This window comes from Eschrichtius robustus, chromosome 12, assembly GCF_028021215.1.
Source record: "Eschrichtius robustus isolate mEscRob2 chromosome 12, mEscRob2.pri, whole genome shotgun sequence".
NCBI classification, from domain to species: Eukaryota; Metazoa; Chordata; class Mammalia; order Artiodactyla; family Eschrichtiidae; genus Eschrichtius; species Eschrichtius robustus.
The window spans coordinates 27,506,369-27,529,654 of NC_090835.1; the positions used below are offsets into that span (position 1 = coordinate 27,506,369).

At 37.2% G+C, this 23,286-nt stretch overlaps 1 protein-coding gene across 7 annotated transcripts; it reads right to left on the reverse strand.

Moving 5' to 3' along the window:
• Positions 1-4,907: 4,907 nt before the first annotated feature.
• CEP15 (centrosomal protein 15) lies at positions 4,908-21,297 on the reverse strand. Of its 7 annotated transcripts, none has more exons than XM_068557693.1 (6): positions 21,212-21,284; positions 20,633-20,910; positions 19,951-20,035; positions 18,394-18,517; positions 9,918-9,992; positions 4,908-7,772 (listed from the first exon to the last, which is right to left on the reverse strand). In XM_068557693.1, the coding sequence occupies exons 3-6, from the start codon at positions 20,001-20,003 to the stop codon at positions 7,638-7,640; spliced, it is 387 nt and encodes a 128-aa protein (XP_068413794.1). In that variant the 5' UTR covers positions 20,004-20,035; positions 20,633-20,910; positions 21,212-21,284; the 3' UTR covers positions 4,908-7,637. The 7 variants fall into 7 exon arrangements, with proteins under 7 accessions (XP_068413794.1, XP_068413792.1, XP_068413791.1 ...); XM_068557691.1 differs by having other exon boundaries at positions 19,951-20,032; positions 21,159-21,284; XM_068557690.1 differs by having other exon boundaries at positions 21,159-21,284.
• Positions 21,298-23,286: the final 1,989 nt, after the last annotated feature.

Genomic DNA, 23,286 nt, shown 5'->3' on the forward strand with positions numbered 1-23,286 from the left:
GTGGCATTCAGCACGTTCACATTGTTGTGAAACCATCATCACCATGTCTCTCTGGAACTTTTTCATCTTCCCAAACTGAAACTCTGTCCCTTTAAACACTAACTCCCCATCTCCCTGGCACCCACCATTCTACTTTATGTCTCCGTGAATTTGGCTACTCTAGGTACCTTATATAAGTGGTATCATACAATAATTGTCCTTTTCTGTCTGGTTTATTTCACTTAACATAATGTCTTCAAGGTTCATCCATGTTGTAGCCTGTGTCAGAATTTCCTTCCCAAGTAATACTCTATTTTATGGATAAACCACATTTCAAAATTAAGAGATAACTGACTTAGAACATTGTGTAAATTTAGGGTGTGCATGTCAAGTTGATACATTTATATATTGCCTTATGAGCACCACTGTAGCTTTAGTTAACAACTTTATCATGTCACATAACTATCACTTCATTTTTTGTGTGGTGAGAACATTTGAGATCTAGGCTCTAGCAACTTTGAAGTATTTAGTACTGTATTGTGGACTACAATTAATATGCTCTGCATTAGATCTCCAGAACTCATTCATCCTTCAGTTGCAAGTTTGTCCTCTTTCACATCTGCCCAATTCCCCCACTCCCCTGCCTCTGATAACCACCATATTTTACTCTGTTTCTATGAGTTTGGCTTTTTAAAGATCTCACATAGAAGTGATATCATACAGTATTTGTCTTTCTCTGTCTGACTTATCTCACTAAGCATAATGCCCTCATGGTCTATTCACGTTGTCACAAATGGCAGGATTTCCTTCCTTCTTATGGCTGAATAATATTCTAGTGTATACATGCCACATTTTCTTTATCCTTTCATCTGTTGGTAGGCACTTAGGTTGTTTCCTATCTTGGTTATTGTGAATAATGCTGTAGTGAACGTGAGAGTGTAGATATCTTTTTGATATTCTGTTTTACTTTCCTTTGGTCATGTATCCAGAAGTGGGATTGCTGGATCCTATGGTGGTTGTACTTTTAATTTGGGGGAACCTCCAAACTGTTTTTCATAGTGGCTGAACCAACTTACATTCTCACCAACAGTCTACAAGGGTTCCCTTTTCTCTGTGTTCTCCCCAACATTTGTTTTTTCTTGTTTTCTTGATAATAGCCCTTCTAACAGGTGTGCAGCAATATCTCATTTTTGGTTTTGATTCTCTCATGACTAGTGATGTTGAGCACCTTTTCATGTACTTGTTGACCATTTGGATATTTTCTTTGGAAAAATGTCTATTCAATTCCTCTGTCCATTTTTTTTAAATTGCATTACTTGTTTTTGTTGTTGGTGTTGTTATTGAGTGGTACGAGTTCTTTATTTTGGATACTAACCCCTTATCCATTATATGGTCTGCAAATATTTTCTCCCATTCCATAGGTTGCCTTTTCATTTTATTTATTGTTTCTTTTGCTGTGCAGAAGCTTTTTAGTTTGATGTAGTCACACTTGTTTTTTTGCTTTTGTTGGTTGTGCTTTTGGTGTTGTATCCAAAAAAATCATTGCCAAGACCAGTGTCAAGGAGATTTTTCCTTATGTTTTCTTCTAGGAGTTTTACCTTATCAGGTCTTACATTTAGGTCTTTAATCCATTTTGAGTTAATTTTTGTGACTGGTGTAAGGTTGAGGTCCAATTTCATTTTTCTGCATGTGGTTATCCAGTTTTCTCAACACCATTTGCTGAAAAGACTATCCTGTCCCCATGAGTGTTTGTGGCTCCCCTATGAAATGTTAGTTGACTGTATATGTGGGGATTTATTTCTGGGCACTGGATTCTGTTTCTTTGGTCTATGTGTCTATTTTTATGCCAGTGTTATACTGTTTGACTTACTATAGCTTTGTAGTATAGTTTGAAATCAGGAAGTGTGATGCTTCTGGCTGTGTTCTTCTTTCTCAGGATTGCTTTGGCTATTTGGGGTCTTTTGTGGTTCCATAAAAACTTTAGGGTTGTTTGCTCTATTTCTGTGAAAAATGCCACTGGAATTTTGATAGGGATTGCATTGAATCTATAGATGGTTTTGGGTAGTATGGACATTTTAACAATATTACTTTTTCTGATGCATGAACATGGGATATCTTTCCATTTATTTGTGTCTTCTTCAGTTTCTTTCACCAAAATCTTGTAGTTTTCACTGTTCAATTTTTTACTTCCTTGGTTAAATTTATTCCTCAGTATTGTTTTTGATGCTGTTGTAAATGGGATAATCTTTATTTCTTTTTCAGATAATTCATTGTTAGTGTATAGCAATGCAACTAATTTCTGTGTGTTGATTTTTATATCCTGCATTTATTGATTACTGAATTCATAGATTAGTTCTAATGGCTTTTTGGTTGAGTCTTTAGGAATATATATATATATATATTATATATATATATATATATATATAATATATATATATATATATATATATATATATATATATAATATATATATATATGATATTTATATATATATATTTTTTGTATATATATGATATTTTTAATCATATCATCTACAAATAAGGACAGTTTTACTTATTCCTTTCTGACTTGGATGCCTGTTATTTTTTGTCTTGCCTCATTGCTCTAGCTAGGACTTCCAGTACTATGTTGAATTAGAATGGTAAGAGTGGGCATCCTTTTCTTGTTCCTGATCTTAGACAAAAAGCTTTTGATCTTTCACCATTGAGTATGATGTTAGCTGTGGGTTTGTCATATATGGCCTTTATTATGTTGAGGGGTTTTCCTTCTATACCCAATTTGTTGAGGATTTTTAATCATGAAAGGATGTTGTATTTTGTAAAATGCTTTTTCTGCATCTAGTGAGATGATCATATGGTTTTTATCTTTCATTCCATTAATGCGGTATTGATATATCACATTTATTGATATGTTTGTTGAACCATCCCTGTATCCCAGGGATAAATCCCACTTGGTCAGGGTGTATGATCCTTTTAATGTGTTGTTGAATTCAGTTTGCTAATACTTTATTGAGAATTTTTGCATTTATATTCATCAGGGATATTGGTCTATAGTTTTATTGTTGTTTGTTTGTTTGTTTGTAGTGTCCTTAGCTGGCTTTGATATCAGGGTAATGCTGGCCTTGTAAAAATGAGTTTGGGAATGTTTCTTCCTCTTATATTTTTTGGAAGAGTTTGAGAGGGAGTGACCTTAATTCTTATTTAAATATGTGGTGGAATTCACTCTCCAGCGAAGCCATCTGGCCCTGGGCTTTTCTGTGTTGGGAGGTTTTTGATTACTGATTCAATTTCCTTGTTGGTAGGAAGTCAATAAGATCTAACGAATGAATGAATGATGCTCAAATGTTATCCACCTTTGTGTTTACTGGATATCCTTTTAAAAGGCTCTAGATTAGGCTTCTTTTGAATAACTCAGTATTTGTTTTCCTGGGGTAGAGTGTTCTAGTACAATGATATGTTTATAAGTGTTACAGACCTTATAAATGGTTGGAGACAAGGTATAAAAAATAATGATATTGTATTGGGAGATGAAAGAAGGCAGAGATAGACTATAGACAAAATTATAAACGGAAATTTGTCTCCTTCTAATTTGATTGTATTGTCTCTAAAGTGGTATTGTGTAAAACATCAGAAAAATTTCTGCATTGATAACCTAGACTTATTAAGGAGTAATAAAAAATCCTTTGACTATAACAGTGGAGCTTAAATAGACCAGTTATCATCAAAATGAGAGAAACAAACTAAATCATCCCTACTTTCTAAAATAAAAACACTTCATTGTCCCTTCTGTGCAACTATTTATTGATTTGTACTGTGGTCAGGCTACTACTTTAGCAGAGTCTCAGTCTCTGTCTTTGTCTGAGACACAAATTAGGGTTTTTAAAATAGCAAGGACTTGAAAACATTATTACAATGTAGGGGACCCAGTCCTTTCTCTTGTAAGCAAGGAAACCTGACTCTGAGAAGTAAGGTGATGTCCGGAAGCGGTTTTTTAGCCTCTGTCTTTGTTGGACTCGTTTTCCTTGTCTTGGATTTTAGTAAGGATATAATCTCAGTTCCAGTTAGAAAGCGGGATCACAATGCCAGGTGTCAAATCCACAAATCAATCCTGTCCTTAATTGCTGAAGTTTGACATGTCCCCATGTTTGTCCCAGAAAACTCTAAGCATTCTCCTATTAGCAGTAGAGAATTAAATTTCCTATGTAGACAAATTGACTTCTGAATTATATGAGAAACAAACAAAAACACCACCAGAGAGAGAGAGAGACTTTCTCATTCCAACTTAAAGCTTTCTCAAACTAATTTCTCTCCCCTTCCCTTTCTCCATATTTTTCATAGACTTTATTTTACTGTTTGAATTCACCATCTAGTTACTACCTTCTCTGAAGAATAGATTTTGGTCAGCAACTCTTTAAAAAAATAACTTACTATCCTAATTAAAGTGGAAGAGGTCAAAATAGACTACTGCAATGAAGGGTGTTTTAAGCCATGTAGGTATTATGTGTGGGCAATTCTTGAAAAGGGGAAAAAACTCTTCAGGGAGATTTAAAACTTTGTTTTAAACAAGAGACTTTCTTAAAAAAAAAAAATGAAATGATGTGAATTGGCTTAGAATAAAAAGACAATAGACTAAGGAAGGAAAAGAATGTATTTTGTAGATAAAGCCAAATTCATGGCCTTGTGCATTAAATTTTACACAGTAAAACCTTACACTGGGTTTAAAGCTTAATATCTTCCTCCTGCCTGAAATTGGTGACTGCATACCCTGGTTTTTCACATACCCCTTCCCCACTCCACGCCCAATGTTGCCAGTTGTCTCCTAAGTGACAAAATAGCCTCCAAGTAAGTTTAATTTTGAATCAAAAATAAATATACCCAATACATCTTTCTCTCTCTTTTTTTTAATAGAAAAGGGAGGATGAGGCAGAGAAGACAAAATGGTAAATACAGTTAAAGATCATTTTAATTCTCATCTAAGTCTTAAGCTAGCAAGTTAAAACACCTTATACATAAGGCAGAGAAAAACTGTCCGTTTGACATCCCTTTCATTCACACTGCTCCCCGCGCATGGGAAAGACCAGATGTCTGGTTTCCAGAGTATTAGGCTTTTTCCTGAGTACTTAGTAAAATTAATTTTTTGAAGTTCAGAGAAAAACTGCAGCTCCTTCTGAACTTTAGCATTTTATGGTTTAATAATACTCAATATCATACACAAGAAGTGTTCGGCAGAAAATGATCTTTGAATATTTATGCATTTGCAACAATCCAAGAAAGGCTATGAAAAATTCTTGGAACAGGGTTTATTTTGAAAACCCCGTTATTCTAAAAAAAAAAAAAATACAAATTCATAGTTTTCATAAAGATTAGTGGGTACAATGTAGTGTATGGTAAGGGCCTGAATAGGGAGGAAAAAGTCTCAGTAGATGACATTTCTTTCTCCTTGTCTGATTCCTACTAATTATGTACAAAATGTATATTAGATACTGTATTTCTCTCCTCCTTACAGAAAACAATATTTGGAAATTCCTACGTAAAGCTAATTTGCCATGAGGAATATAATGCCCTTTAATGGGGTATCTAGGTCTCTTCGGGATTGTTTTTTTCTTTAAACATACACCATGTGGTGCAATCTGTTCCATTCTACAAGAAGGGGGCTGGGGGGAAACTCTGGGGGGGGGCCAGGAATAAAGTCCCCTCTGGGAGTTTTTGAGGTACTAACTAGAAATGGGGGAAATGGTACAAGTGAAGCCTAGAAATAGCTTCCCTTCTGCCCTAAATCATAAGCCAGTTTACATTAAACTTAAGGGTTTAAAAAAAAAAAAAAAGATTTAGCAAGTTAGTCAATTTAGGGGAGAAAAAAACCTGAACCTTTCCTGAGATGGTTAAATTGCTATTCATTTTGTATTTTAATCTAACCTACTGGTGCTTTAATTTACAGAACTCAAAGGAAGCGTAATGCTCAAATATTTGAGGACGGCTCATGTATCAACCACTGTTTAATTTTGGAATATGCCTACTTGCTTGACACAATATTTTACCATCTCAACAAATGTTTAGCCTTTTTTTCACTTGACTAAAGAGAAATAAGTTTCACATCGCTTCATTCACCTTCTTATGTGCATATGCTGGGAAAGATTGGATGTTAAAAAAAAAAAAAAAAACTTCCTCATGTTCTCTCTACTACATCTAAATCTGTTTACCAATTCAAAGCTGCTAAAAAGCCCTGCATTCTCCTGCTAAATCAACTGGATGGCTAGATACCAAACTGTAATGTAACAGGAAAAAAAATATATATCAATTTATTTTCGTGACAGAACATTCTTGAGAAGGTATAAAACGGTTCTGGTCCCTATGCCAGTTTTCTTTTTTCTTTCTTTCTGTCTTCCTTTTTAAAGGGCTTTTGGCTTTTAAGCCAACCCTTTTTATAGTTATATAACAGTTCTAATATTTTGTGACATTTTGTATTGTGACACTATAGATGAAATTGTCATCGGACTGACACTCTGTGCTGTTTATTCCTTAATTACAACTGTTAACACTGTAGAGAAGTGTGCTCATCTGCCAGCACATGCTATGAAAACAACATTATTGTTACCCACACCAACACCCACTCAACAGGATATTTCCAAGATGGTAGTTTAAAGGAACTTATCAGCACAATGGACTTTTTTTTTTTTTTTTTAGTTTGTCCTATTGTCGTCTTATAAAACCACAAACCAGTTTAAAATTGAAAATCTTTCATTGTGATGTGGACTCCTAAGCAGGAGCTGCTTTTATAATTAGAAAAATCAGAATTTTTTTTCTTGAGCACTCCAGCAGTGGTGGATTGAGGAATCCCAAAGCTATTGAGGGTTGTGACCCAAAAGTTTCTGACTGACAGTTGTTTGAGAAATAAAGAAAATAGAAGGAACAGGGAAGGGTAGATTTAAAGATGAAAAGATGAGAGAAGAGTTACTTGTGTTCACAGGGTTGGCAATCTTTAAATAACCAGGTCAAAATCCAGCGACCATTCCCAGCTCTAATAGGTGTCCTTTTTCAGAACCCAATCTGAGCCCTCCTGAAACTGGCTACTTATTGAATGCTTGGTAGTTTAGTTCTTGCTTCGAGAATTTTTACAGGTCCAGTGATCTATGAGGGACAAAATCCTATGAATCTATTTCCTGATCAATATTATTATACTAAGCAATTGTCACTGTCTTTTCATTTGTTAAAAAGCTAAAAGAGTGAGCAAACAACCACTTGGATCCTGAGCCTTATCCCCATAACAAAATAACTGAAAAGTAAAGATTATAGAAGATGTAAAATCAGAACTACTGGTATTCACTGTTTAGGTGAGAGTGACAGTAAATGACTTTTTTTTTTTTTTTTAACAGCACACAACACTCATTCAGCAGCTTATTTAATCAACAGTCCACCTTTCAATTATCAGCTTTTAACACTTCCATGGGTTTGGTAGAAAGCAAATTCATTACACTGAAAGAGTAGTAGGTCTCCCAGTGATGGCCTGAAAGTTCCAAGTAGATTCTCAAATCTTCATTGTCACTGAGGAAGTAATGAGACGATGTGAACATGTCTGATTCCTAAAGTTCCTGCAGTGACCTGCATATTCTTTAACACTCAGCTTTCCTAAATAGGTTTTTGAAATAGTATGTGAAGAAGCTATTGCTGCACCTCCTTTTGAATGGTATCTTCTGCTTCATTTGGATTTTCAACACCAATAGGATATGGTGCTCTTCCTAAAAGAAACTGTTCCCATTTGGGAATATATTCTTCTACTGATGCCCAGTAAAGAGTCTGGAAAAAAAACCAACATCCAAAAGTAAAAAAGCATATCAAGCAATTGAACTTGGCTTTTCATAATAGTCTAAATGTTTATTCACTTAAATGTGTGTGTGCGTATACACACACACACACACACACACACACTCACACATATACGTAGAATGCACTTCCTCTACAGAATATTTTATGTTAATTTTAGAAAAAAATCTGGCTACTTACTAGTGTTAATTTTCAAATTTCTCAGTAAAACTAGAGCCTGGCAGAATTACAGGTTTTACAATTTTATTGTGATTTTACACGCCCTCTTGTGGCCAATCTTGTGATTATTACCAGTAGTATCATTTACGGCTACACAATCATTAAAAGTTTTTGTTTACTGTTCCCAATCGCATACCAAATGATTGCCCATACTAAAATTATCACAATGAAATGATTCAAAATGAACAACTGCTGTAGAACTAACAGAAAAAGATGTGACCTGGATGAGATCAGCACCTGAAATATAAGGGGCATGCTAGAGGACTCAGGTGAACTGACCCCTTAATTGCAGGGGGGAAAAACATTTAAAGTTATGCATCCGCAAAATTATGCACCCGCTATATCTTTTAGAAGAGCACCTGATATGGCAAACTGTAACTTCTTCCCACATTTTTTGGGATAAAACAATAATATCAACATCATCTAGCTATTTTTAATTCAAGTAACTTGGAAGTTGAGACGCTGTGTTCCTAGACTGACTGTAGCAGTCTGTAAGCTGTAGAAGCTCTTACTGCATTGCTATATGGCATCTACACGCTTGCATGGTTTCTTGGCTGAGTGCCCTAAGGAGGCCAAAGAAAAGTCAGATGCCAAAAGCTCTGTGTCATAGGAGGGCATTTGATATGAGATCATCACTATCCAGCTCATTTTCAGAATTCAGTCAAAGAGTTAGATAGCATTGGGGAGACATAATTATTCGCGCTGAGCATTAAAAAGGTAGGGGGTGGGGGAAATTCCCTGCCAGTCAAGTGATTAGGACTCGGCACTGCCACTGCGGCGGGCTCGGGTTCAATCCCTGGTCGGGGAACTAAGACCCCGCAAGCTGCCTGGTGCAGCCAAAAAGTAACAACTAAAAAATAAAAAAAATAAGATGCTATTATTTAAAAAAAGGTATGAGGGCTCTGAAAGCTGAAAATGATGAGGGGTTCCATGTATCTATGCATCTATGCATGTGGTCTGAGAAGCAGCCTGACATACTTAAAATAAAGGTCATCCTGCTGTGCGAGACTAGCTAAGAAAAATACCGACCAAGGCCTGTGGTTGGGTGTTTCTCCGCCATTCACGGCTGGATTAACCCCTATTGTGTCGGCCCTGTACGGGCCAGAGTAAGGTATTGGAAAATTCAACAAAGAAAAAGACATGCCCAAGGCACAACTTTGAACGGGAGGTCTCTCTATCCTTGATCACTGCCTTTCCTTATTACTCTAGATGACACAGAAAATTGCAGGGCAAATTCTCAGCCTTTAATTTTTGAGTCTATTCACATCCCTGGTTAGGCAGCAAACAAAAACTGTATTGGAAAAAGGTCATTAAAAATATAAAATCAAACTATTCTATATGTAGCAAATTCCCTTTCAGCACACATACATTCGTATACCAAATACGGTTTATTTTTGCCAACCATCTTCCCAATCTGTTCTTGAACTGAGCAAAATCAAACAGACAAAAGCCACGCTATACTGCATGATAATATGCATTTAAATAGCGTTGGTTGCATTTTTGGTGAAGAGACTGAGCTGCTACTTCTAACATCAGCCAACAGGAAAAGCATTTTGGTTAGGCTGTCATCTTAAGATTTAGTGCATATTGTCTGTTAGGATTTAACAAGAGAGTCGTTTCTAAGTGACTCGGTGAAAAGGCACAAGGTCTTGATAAAATTTTCACTTGATGTAAAATTTTTTTAAAACCCAGATACTTACAGATTACCCACTACATACAAAGCATGACACTGTGGACATAGAGAGATCAGCGAGACACATCTCATTTATTTTACTGAATGAAGGAATCTGGGATGTATACATACACGGCCACTTACAATGCACTACTAACTGAAGAGCCTCTTTTCCTTCTTTTTTTTTGAGGGTCTCTTCTTTTACATTTGTTCCTTAAGATTCTCACCTCAAGAGAAGCCACCTCAGGTGGTGGAACTGGATGATTCTGGGTCTGTAGAGACTTCTCTGCCGCTTCTATATCCTGTAACAGATAGAAGCATTTTCAAAACAAAATGTATTTAAACCACACACACAAATGGCACCTGTAATAGCAATATCTGTATCCCAGATCTCTCGCTTCAACTTTCCTCTGGATATACAGTTCGAACTGATGGACAGGCACTGACAGATCACTGCTTAATTAACTGGTTTCAAAGAGAGGATGCAGGGTTTCTTATTTTAAGATAAAAGGCAGGGATGGGGGTGGTACTTCTAAGTTCTGCCTTTTTCATTTTAAGTAGCTAGGAAATGCCAATAATTCTTGGAAAAAGAACTTCCTCTAAACTGCTCAGAGTACTAACTTAGCTTTAAAATCCTTTAAAAACAGCCAGATGGATAAAATAGTCAAATATTCCGAAACGAAAAACAATCAGATACTCAGACCCATGCTAGGCTGACCTTCAAAGTGAAGAGTTCTAGTCTGTCCAGATCATGCAAATGGTATATGAATGACACACATTACATTTGTTCAATATTCCATTTTTTAATTTTATACTTAGGCAAATACTTCCCATATTGAAAAGGTCCATGAGGTACCTGAGTACTTTGCAACAAGAACCTTTCACTATGCTATCTAGATTTTTAGTATCAGATTGCTAAGCTAATCTCAAAGGCAAGTTTTATTGCTAGGTAGTATTGATACATCCTTCAGCTGATGGCATTCAAGTATCATGCGGTACGTTGTAGTTGAACTTGTAGGTGTTTGTGTTTTCTCTTATGGTTGTAGAAACACAAGAGTACTTAAGGTTGATTCATACGTCAGTAAACATTTTATCTAGATCTGTACAGAAAGTTCATGCCCAGAAATGTAAGACTTTGCAAGTTGTTACAGAAATATTCGAGCCCTGTTAAATAAATACTCCCCAAATCAGCACCTGTGTTGTCTTGTGCTTCTTTAGGTTTGTCAAGTTTCCAGGGTGTTGGCTGAAGGCCATGTGAATTTTGTCTCTCCTTTGAGCTTAGTGAGTTGAGAGAAGAGAGAAAGTTCTCTGCTCCATGTACAAGCACTGGAGTGATCTAAGTACAGGGCTGTTGGACAGAAGGAGAGCGATGGAAAAGGGCGTGGGAGTGGGGTGTGAAGAAGCCAACGCTGAACAGGAGAAAAGAGATAGCAGATGGCAGCGGCGGGAGCAAGGAATGGGTGTGAAATGGAAAAGGGAAAAACAGGAAACTCCCTAAAGGGACTCCCCAAAGTTGCACAACCAGTAATGCACCTGCTGTCTAGAAGAAGGTGATTTGAAGGGGAAAGACAACAATTTAGGGATAAAAAGCCCATGTATAAGCATGTCTCTCCCATACCAGAAGTTCACGGCCAAGACTCAGGCTTAAAGAGCTCTTGATGCCAATGATACAACAGACATGGGAGACCAAGTCTTCTGATTACATTGAAATTTAAGAAGGTCCTGGAAGAACCACTTTTTACTTCTAGAAATGAAACAATAAAAATCAGAACCCCAATTTTACCATTATTCTAAGAACAGTTACAAAGTTATCTTTACTGGGAGATCTGGGTGCCACTAGCACCTATAGGCAAGATTAAACATTTTTCTTAAAGATCAGAAAATAAGGATACTGAATATCTCGTAGAGAAGAGCAGATCTGCAACACAAAGAGCAGGAGATGAGTTTAGGAGGAGGGACATGTGGCCTGGAAAAGCAGGCCCAAGTCAGCCTCACCTAACTGTCACCTCTGCAGCATTTCAGCAAGGGATTATCACCCCTCCAGAGAACTTCTTCCTTAGCTTAAGTCATATTTCACTTTCTTAGATGTTTTGCTTACCTCTCGGACTCCTTCTCCTCAGCTGGCTCCGTTTTCTCTGGTTTAATCCTCAGGGTGGGCTTTCTTACGATTTGTGACATCTGTCCCCATCTTTTTAATTTTTCTCCAAGATTGTCGCTGATCTAGCTTTAATTATTACTGAGGAGGGATGGCTAACTTTTCTTCCTCATCCTTATTTCTCAACCTGATAAAACTAAACTCATCTTTTTCCACTGAATGTACTGAATGTATAATAGTGGGAATTCTACCCACTCAGATACCTATGCTGTATCCTCAAACTCCAACTGTTCTTATTCCTGCCATTGAAAAATTCAAAGTTCCCTGTATTGTTCCATCAGGATGTCTCCTCGAGCCTTTCCATGTCATTCTCAATGCTGTGGCCTTGTAATTACACTTATTCATTCAACAAATACTTAATACTTACTTGTGCTCATGCCTAGGCCATATCTCACTTTAGTTCAATCCATACCTAACATGGAACTGATTAGTTTTGCTAAAAAGTACCTTAAATATGTCCTCCCCTAGATTAAAAAAAAAAAAAAATTGGTACTCACAACACAGAGGATCAAACATGCCTTCCTTAGCCTGACCCAAAATCTTGGCAGTTTGACCCCAGCCTTCTATAGCAAGTTAAATCTTAATACTTCCATATAAGAACCTTCCTTTACACTATATGCTGCCCGAAGGTAAGGGCTGTGTCTCATACAACCTTTAAGCATCTGAGAATCTAACAAAGTGCAGGGTATGTACTAGATACTTAAATATTCATTAAATAAATACAGACTGAGGTATCAAAGTTTCCTGAGTATAAACCAAAAACTTAAAAACAAATTTTTTTACAAAGCACCCAAGGGGGTAGGAGGAGAAAAGGAAAAAAGAGGAGAGGAAGAAAGGCTAGCTGGCCAGCTTTACCTGTACCTTGTTGCCTTGTTGTATAGATTTGTCACTAGACCATTTAAAATTTTATATAGTTAGAGAACAAATGAAAAAGCAATCCCTACAAATTTGAAAATAAAATGAAACAAATCTAACTGCTATCTAGTTGGTGGCATAACCACATGGAGAAGAATTACATCAAGTGGTCTTAGAGAACAGTATTTTGACTGAGCATCCCTAGTGAGATACACCCTAATGACAAAGAGGATTGTAAAAAGTATGTTACTGAAAACCATTCTCAGTAATCACGTGGGTGGTGACAGTGCTGTCTGTATCACAGGATAAAGCACATCAGTAGTTACACTGGTATTGGAAAATTCTTTGGGAACAGATTTTTGGTTTGAGGAAAAGAAGTTAGAGGTAAAAGATCCATGATTTTTTAAGTTAAAAGTCTTGCAAACTGGAATTCTGGAATTTCTGATATGAGCTCCTGATGTATTTTATCTTAAAAAAAAAAAAAGTTGCAATAAACCCCACTAGTGCACAGATAGAGGGCTCTGAACATATTTCCTACCAAAAGGATCCAGGGCTCCTTGGAACAATGGCCAACTCCAGGTCTAAGCAGCAAATGCACATGATAAGCCTGGAAGATTGCATCAGACCAGAAAGAAAGGAAACTGTCAGACTGTTAAGATGCCATCAGAAGCATTCAGGAGCTAATCTGAAGAGGCTCTCACTTGGTAAAAATGGGACAAGTTGAGAATAAGGAGGAATAAAAATGGGAATGGATTGAAAAATTTCAAATCCCAGACAGCTCAAAAAGAAAAACAAACAAAAAAGCAACCAAAACCAACAACACCTAATTGGTCACTTTTGGAAGATACTAGAGAACCAACCTATTAATTTGAAAACTAAATAGAATCAAGCATTCATCATGCTTTTTCCTCTGTGAAATATACCTCAGTGTAACCAAATAATTGATGAGGGGAAGTTTCTCAATGTAAATAATCAGCAGTTGAATGAGAAGGAATAAAATAATTGAATATTGCTTTTTGCAACCCCTACTGAATATACTTAGGCAATGATCATCAATGACTAACATTCCAAAAGAAGAGAGAGAGCCTGGCATTACGGAAGTGTTCTTCCCCAAAACATCGAACTTCAATCTGATCAGGCCTCTGTAATCTGCACTGTTTGTGGAGTATTCCTTAGCCTTAAGTGGCTGCTGAGCCCTCGAAATGTACAAGTCTGACTTAAGATGTGCTGTAGGCACACAAGACACACTGAATTTTGAGGGTCTAGTAAGAAGAAAATATAAAATATTTACTAACGTTTAATAGCAGTTACATTTGAAATATTTTATGTTTGAAATTTTAATAATATTTAATCTGTTTATGTTGACGTTCTTAAAAATGATTCCTAGGAAATTTAAAATTACATATGTGGCTTGAATTATATTTCTGTTGCACAGCACAACTTAGATCTGTCAATTATAGGAATGAGGGGGAAGAGAGGAACGTGTTAAATGGGTACCTCAGTGATGGAATTAGCAATATCCAGAAACTCAACAGGACAAATGACCCAGTTCCTTTAACAAATATATGAAAAGGGGGGGAAAAAAGGGCAGGGAGTACTTTTAGAAATTTAGGAGATGTATCGATTACAAATTGGATTTTATTTGGAACCTGATTGGATATTTGAGGATTTATTGTTAATTTCTTAGGTTGATACTGGTATTTTGATTTTGCTTAAAATAGTGCTTATCTTTTAGTGATAAATACTGAAATATAGAAAGAGATATACTGAGGGACTTCCCTGGTGGTGCAGTGGTTAAGAATCCGCCTGCCAGTGCAGGGGACACGGGTTCGAGCCCTGGTCCGGGAAGATCCCACATGCCGTGGAGCAGCTAAGCCCGTGCGCCACAACTACTGAGCCTGCGTTCTAGAGCCTGTGAGCCACAACTGCTGAGCCCGCATGCTGCAACTACTGAAGCCCACGAGCCTAGAGCCCGTGCTCCTCAACAAGAGAAGCCACCGCAATGAAGAGCAGCCCCCGCTCGCCACAACTAGAGAAAGCCTGCACACAGCCACGAAGACCCAACGCAGCCAAAAAAAAAAAAAAAAAAAAAAAAGAGATATACTGAAATATTTACAGATGAAACAATGCAATGTCTGAGGATTAGCTTCCAAATGATCTTAAGGGGTGGGGGTGAGGAGTATAGACAAACAAGGCTAGCTGTGTTCCGATAATGATTGAATCTGGGTGATAAGTGCATGGAAATACATTCTTCTATTCCTTCTTTTACACAGGTGTGAAATTTTTATAGCAATTAAAAAACAAGCTTCCAGTGTGGGTGATGGTATAAAGTGTTACTCTATGGCACGAATCTTTAATCTGCTGTAGGATGCTCCCATTCTTCCTCACTCCAGAGTGTTCGTCCATCCTCCTCACAAGAGGATGTTTGTTACCACAAAATCGCCTTTTTGGGTTAAACTAAATTTTGTGGAGGGAAAGGTGGGAGAGACGGCAGTTTATATCATGGAAGTATTTGTAGAAATAAAATCCTCTCTCTCTTTTAAATCCATTACGTTTTTGTTAAATTTCATTGCATTAATACTAATGGAAAAAATCACTGAGCCTGTTTGCAAAAGCCACTATCTTCTATCTTTACTGACTAAACCTTCACTGTGAGTTTTCTTCACTGCTTAGATTCATATTCATTCTTTTACTAATATGTTTGATGGAATTAGTCTCTTTCTTATTGCTCCCCTTTTAAAATCATGCTTTGATATTTCTGCTAATTTATTTTTTCAAGTGCAATTAGAGAAATTTTTTGTTGGGATTTTATTAAATCTAAAAATAACTTTGTGACAACTGACTTAGAAAAATAATAGTCTCCCCAGGCAGGATTAAGGCGTATGTCTCCATTTAAATTTTCTCTTAAAGCTCCCACTGAAGTGTAATAATTATCTTAATACCATTCGTGCAGATCCCTTGTTAAAAGCATTCCCAATTATATATTTTATAATTTTATTGCTAATATGAATGTGCTGTCTATTTTCCAGCTGTATATATAGGATTGCTGTTGTTTTTTATATGTTTACATTTTATCCATTAATTTTACTCAACTCATACCAGTTTTGAAACAACTTTGGCTTCTCTAAGTATAAAACTATATCATTGAAAGATGCTAGTGTTATATCTTTCTTCCTGCAAGTTAAAGCTCATGCCCCTGTAGTGTTTATGATATTGTTCAGAACATGTGAGTAAGGTCAAATAATGGACAGTGATACAGTCATCCCTATCTTGTTACTATCTCATAGGAATGCTGCCAGGTTTTAATGGTACCATTTTCAAGTGGTACTCTGTACTTAAGTACCTATCCTGCTATAACTTAGCCTGTTCTTGACAAAGGGGTATTAGGAGTAGTTACCTTATGGTTTCCTCATCTCTAAATTAAGGGATTAGCCCAGATCACTGGTTTTCACAGTTCCTTAGAGCCACAGCAGTGCAGGCAAGGAAGGGCTGAATGGATAGGGCTTTGGGCCAAAGCAGGTCCACTTTTATCTATTTTATATCTTTGGGAAAAGTTTTTATGCTTAAAAAAAAAGACCTTTAGATAAGAATCTAAGCTATATCTTTTTAAAGTCTCTCCCAACTCAAATTGTGTAATCAAGTCCTATTTATTTTACTTTCACAATAACTTCTATGAGAGAGCCACTAAAATTATACCCAAAGTTAAAGAAAATAATACGAGGGAAAGAAGGACAAAAAGTTGCATATCCAATTATTCAAAGTATGTTTAAAAGAAAAACCGGGAAAAACTGCGTCTCTAACAGCAAGCACTGTATCTGGCTGGGATGTAAGAGACAGTTGAAAAATGCTTATAAAAAGATGGAAAGGAAATATACAAAAATATACTAATTTCTAAATGGGCAGATGATATAGAAGGTATGCTTTTTCATCTTTGCTCTTTCAAGTTTTTTTATAGTGAGAATATATTACTTTGATAATTAAAGGAAAAAGCACCATACCAAACTGGTTTCTAATGACTGTGAAACTAGGTTCATTATCTTCCTTCTAGATATGACAAGGAGCTACCTTCCTTAAATTCAATCTCTCCATTATTGATATCACTTTGCATCTAAATAGCAAATGACTCTTTCTTAAAGACCCATTCATATGTTTCTTATATAAGTCTCTCTCTCTTTTTTTTTTTTTTTTTTTGGCTCACTTTCAATACTATATTATCTCTACATACCAAGTCTCAACTTCTTCATCTGGTCTCAGAATACATATTCAGCCTTGTTTCCTGTGACTTTCCAAGCTAGTTAGCTTAGGATCCCATGAACATTAGTAAGGCCATTCATTCTTCTTCTGGTCTTGAATCTTCCTTAAAAATTCAATGGCATGCCTTCCCATCTGCCTACTGAAATGCAGCTCCAGCTTAGCTTCCTCTCTGAGACCTCATAGAATATTCTAGCTCTCGAAGAGTTTTTACACTTACTCCTAAAGTGCTGAGTATTCCACATAATTTAATTAATGTTTGATCATACAAGGTCTCTATTTTGTGTGTGACAACCTTATGTCATCAACTGAACCTGTAAGCTACTTGATCTAAAGAACTCTAACTTATACTTATTTATTATCCTCACTTTCTGCCCAGAACTAGCTCAATAGTAAGGACCCTCTGGGCATTCATCAAATACTTTCTCATTAAAAGGAAGACACTTAATATTACCTGCACTTGCTGTAATAAGTAGCAAACAAGCCTTCAAGACTTCCAATTTAGATTTTCTGACTTTCCAGTGCAAATTCTAGATTATCCTATATATTTCCACTTAAAAATAAATATTGCAAACACCATTGGGCAAGTAAGACATATGGCAATATAGAATGCTTTGGTAGCACTATGGCTGTGACTTAAATTACTGTGGATCAAACTGCCAGAAGCTGAGAAGATAACTGAATTTTCCTCTTCCTTTATCCTCTAGTGAGGACAGAAGAGAACTACATCATGCCTATCGATGAAAATATTTAACAATAAAAAACTGAAAACACTGCTTTATAACTTAAATAATATAGCCTTACTACCAAATGTTTTAGTCATAGGATCTCTTGGAAGCTTGAATGGAAGCAAACTTTAGGGTTTTAATTATGGATGAAGCCATACAATTCTGGAAGCAAAGTATAGCAAGCAGCCAAAAATGTTACACATATGATTTTACTCCAAATGGGCACACTGGCCAAATGGTGAGGCCTTGCGCAATCACATACTTTGACCACCTCCTCCATCACCATCAAAAAAGATCGGGGAAATCTGTTATCTTAGATGTGAATTCTGTGTGTTGACTGCGGCCCCAGTAGGGCAAAATCAAATTGTTTTAAATACACGATAGGTGCTTTATCGTGTTTCAGGATCTCCCTACGAATAAAAGAAGATGGAAGATAGAAGCTATGTCTTGTATTTATTCTTGCACAAAGGTGACCTTAAAATTCTTCCTGTGGTGACTGATTTTTCCTTAGCCTAAGCAAACTTCAAGTTTTTTCATTTAAAAAAATGAGAATCCGTGCTTCTGGTCCAATTAACATGGGTTTTAAAAATAGACAGTACCTCATTAATTCTTTCTGTAACTCAAAACAAAGAAATTACATAAATCAAAGTTATGAAGTTGACTTAAAACCTTTTTGCAAAGTGGGGAAAATATATTTAATTCAGAGAATCTTACCTTTAAAAGACTAAGGTTCCTTTGTAAAGCAGTCTCAGTTGTTTGCATCTGAGGGGCCTTTTCCTTGTTTTGATCTCCAAGTTTATTCTCCATTTGTTGAAGTAACATTAATCTTTGTGATACTCTAGAGAAAATGAAGATTATATAAAGTTTAAAGAAACATTTTATTGCTTGACCAATAAATAAATTGCTTGACTGATAAATAACTCATTTTTAATTGCACCTCCCTTCAAGTTCAACCTGTTTTGAAAGCCAATTACTATGTCAATTAATAAGACAGTGAAAAACTTAGGTAGTTCAGTACGTCTTAAGTCTTGGTAAAATTATTTTTATTTTCATATGTATGCTATAAGTACATGTTTCTGTTTTTGTAACCTCTCTGGTCTTTTTAAATTATTGTAGAGTGTTGAAAAATATTTAGTGAAAATGCAAACTGTAATACATATCCCTTTGTACACATACTTATATATACCTCCCCACACATACGTTGATATAACTTGCTATACGAAACCTTCTGCTTAACACTTCAGTACCCCTGAATCTTATGTTACACATTTAGAATTGTGCTAAACTTCCATATGTTTGAAGAAGCAATAAAAATATTTTTTTCCTCTTTTTCCAAGAGAAAGATGATGGTTCCATATATGAGTGAGAGGCTGTGTTTACACATGCATACTCACAACAAGGTAAAACAGTAACTGAAGAAAGATGTAGAAAGGTGTAAGTAAATTATCAAACTACTTTGTTATATATATAATGGACTTTAAAAGTTTCTCCCTGGTTATATGCTCATTTTTACAAGATTTTGGTCTTATTAAATGGTCAAGATGAGAAAAAAATACACAAATGGTACACCTAACGGTGTAACCATTTCCCAAATAGTTGAGATTTTCAAGAAACACTGTGTTTCATAGGGCTGTTCTTGAGGATAGAACTAAAACCCCAGGTCTCTGAACGGTAAGTTTTGTAAGAAAAACACCTTAGCAGGCCACGGTAGAGAGCCTGGTAATTAAAGAAAAGGAAAACATGAGAGCCCACAATACAGAGGTTAGAGAAGGGTTAATACTAAATGTAAGTGCAGGACTGGCCATATAATTTGCAGGGCCCAGTGCAAAATGAAAATTTTTCTCCTTGGCAAAAAATTATTTGGGGTCCCTTGTTAAAAAGAAAAAAAATTACTGGGGATTTCAAGATAGTGAAGTTAGAGCATCAAGTGCAGGGCCTGTGACTACACAGTCACATACTCATGAGAGCCAGCCCTTGGTAAGAGGTTTAGAGAAGTTCATTAAATACCAATGTGGAGTATAGAAAGGTTAGAGGGAGAAGGAATTTATCTAGATATTAGTAACAAGAATTAAGAAGAAATAAAACACAATTAGACCTTTTAATCTTTGTTATTCTCGAGGGATAATGGCATGCCTTAACACCAAAATCTCTCAAGTGTCAGAAAATTAAAATGACCCACTTACAGATTTTTAAGTCTTCCTATGCACACAGTTTCACTAATAAAAGCCAGGACAGTTTATACATTGAGATTAGCCTTTTTAAAAAACTTACATCTCTTCATGTCTTTTAGAAAGGCGAATTTCTTGAGCAAACAGGGACGTCATCCTTAATCAAAGCTGCCTTTATAAGCTTTCTGCTAAATAATAACATTTAAAGTTACTTCTACCACATGTCCTCAGCTTTGCAACATTTGATCATTCAGCACCTCAATCCACTGGTTCTCTCAGAAGGGAAAGATACAACTTGAGCTATAATAATGTATAAAATGAAAGGAATGCATTTAAAAACACTTTTACTCATGATACATAGTTTTCCATATGCCAGATGCACCCCAGAACACTGTGACACAGGTAAATGCAGCATATTTCCCCTCTTCTTTTTTTCCCCACATTTTTAACCTTCATCAGAATTCAAAACAAACAAGCAGTTGGTACTAAGACTCGTAAACATTTTATTGAATCAACAGAAAGAAAGAAAAAAAAAAAAACCCACTGTGTAAAATTCAACAGAGGAAAGCGCCTGGGCCAATACAGACAGAGGTCTAGCGAACCACTTGGAAGTCTGAGTCTGAAGGCAAATATGGTTGGGTGCAAGAGCTGAAGGTGCCTGCCCAAAGGGAGAATGCAATTTGAGCTGTAATGATGTAATAAAAAAACAGGAATGAAAATTCCTTCTTGGAATGAAGCACTGGCCTTCCTAAATCTTATTTAGTACACACTGATTGTCTGCTCACCGCCTGAGTGTCCAGCACTGATTTTTTTAAAAATTGAGCCCTTCCTTCACACACACATGGAGCGTAGGACACTGAGCACGGCCAAGGGAAACAGAAACACCGTCCTGCCCTCAACGGGTTTCCTCCTCAAGGCGCCGCTCTGTTTTCAGCACCGCGGAGAGCAGTCACTCGCAGGCTGGCCCGGAAGGGGTCGAGTTACAGATACTTTCCGATGAAATCACTGCAGGCCAATCCTCGCCGCCTTCTTCCCAGTTTCGAATGCAGCGTCAAGGAAATTCCTGGAAGTGAGTCCAAAGTAACTTCTTTTCTGTTGCGACCACCATCAGCACTTCACACTAACCCCAAGACAACGTCTGCCTTTTGAACCGAAGATCCGCTGCTTCTCGGAGTCATCAGCTCACGGACCACTCAAATTCCGCGTACACTGGGAGGACTCGGGAACTTTCCTCCTCACCCTACCTCTTCCCCCTTAACAGTATCCTCCCCACCAGAGCGCAGCCGTCCTTCGGACACTCGGGGCACTCACCCGCAGGCCGTCCTGCTGTCGGACCTCACTCACTCACCGAACCCCACACTGACCTCTTCCGGGAGGGCGCTGCCGACTGTGTGGACGTTAGGTCTCGGTGCAGACCTGGGCGCGGTCACGCCACCATCTTCGCGCAAGCGTGACGCGACGCGAGGTGATGTCATCACGTCCTTATAAAAGGAAGGCGTCCCTCACCAGAAACTAGTGAAGTGACGCTGCTCTGAGGAAGTGAAGGTTGGTGGAGGACTTCAGGAACCCCATGGAAAATCCGTTTGGTGGTAGCTCCGTTTCAAGCGCTTTTTAAATGGTACTTGCATGTGTTGAAAAGACTTCAGAGAGTGAAAATGGTGTCTTAGAAGCGAGAACATCACAGTAGAATGGGGAAGGGGAAAAACACTTCAAAGTTGTCCAGAGACTTTACAGTCAATTTCACAAGAGCCTAAGGAAGAGCTTCGCCCTGGGCATCTGATGCTGAGCCCGGCAGCAGAGCTCTGCCTGCTTGTAGGGCAGCCCCCATAGGGACAAGGATGCTGATCTTTCACTTCTTGAGGAATTTGTGTATCAGTCGTTGTATTTGCGTGGATGATCTCATTCACTGAATCCCCACAACGCCTGGTGAGATGGATGCCATTCTCCTAATTCGACAGACGAGGAAACAAGCTTGGTCATTTACATAAATTGTAGCTTGAAGCCAGCAGAGCCTCAATTAGAATTCCCGCAGCCCTCAGGACAAACATTTGGGAACAATCCCTTAGTGTTGTAAAGTGCATTCTTAAACATCCTTTTCTCCCCTTGAAGTAACTTTGTGAGTTACATGGTAGTATCCTTAGTTATAGAGGAAGAAGTTGAGGTTCAAGAGGGGTAATGTTTTCTTCCTGAAGTTTACTGAGTTGGTAAAGGGCAAAGAGCTAGGACTCCAATCCAGGTGTTAAATTTTTTTCCTTCCAGAATATCTACATAAAACTTAGCTCCTGCTTCGGGACTACTGCACTTCCATGTTTTCTTTGCTTGGAAAGCCCCTTCCCCAGATACTGACATAGACTCAGTTTCTCATTTTTCAGTCCTACTTCCTCAGTGAAGCATTCCCTGAACCTCCAGTATAAGATCGCAAGTCTGTCTCTTCACCCTTCCTGCTCCTTCTCCTGTTTTACTTTTCTCCAGAACACAGCATCATTCCATGTATTTTATAATCACTTGTTCATTTGTTTACCAGTGCACCCCCGACTAGAATCTGAACTTCCTTTTAATATTTTTGTCTCTTCTATTTGCTGAGCAACTAGAACTGCCTCACTGTAGGTGCTCAGTAGATATTTTTGAATGAATGGATGAAATAATTCCCCCTGTGGAAATTCTGTCATAATTTAAGAGAGCTCTGTCTTTAGTTGCTAGGACTTTTGATTTAGCTGTTTCACAGTGTTACTTAGTAAAGATAAAAAATAGACCTCTGCATGGTCCTGTGTTCTAGGAATGAAATGGAGCTTTGGCACGGTTACAGGGCATTCTTGTTTATCTTTTATGGAAGTTAACAAATAAGGATTTTGCTTAAATTGGTAATGGGTTGAAGTTGAGAACTGGAAGATGGCCCATTAAAGCATTTGGATGTTGCTGAAGACAACTTTACTCATCTCCCTTCTTTTTGTGAATTCGCATAGTGACACAATTGGGACAATCCCAGCTCTTTCAACTTTGAGCCCAGCTTCTTTAGGTCATTGCCTGCCTTAGCAGTGAACTAAGGAATGAATACCTTGGAAATTTTCTTGCAGTTTTTAGGAGAACAGTAAACAGAGATATCTCACAGATACTTAGAGATTATCTAGATAGACTGTGATAATTTATTTTATAGTATCCCATAAAAGTATCTCCTCCCTATCTAAGGATCTACTGTGATAGCACGCTTCCTCCTGACATAACCCATGGTTGATCCTTTCTGAGATACCTGGCTGGGGAGGAAGAATCTCTGGCAATTACACAGACTAGCTATTAACGTACAGCTTCTGTATTTATTAGGTAAGTTTAGGTATTTTCTGGAGTGAGGTATTCATGGTCTACCATGAAGATGGTTGTAACCTACTAAGTAACATCTGGCCCATAATGAGGCCTTCTGTAAATATATAGTGAAGTTATTATT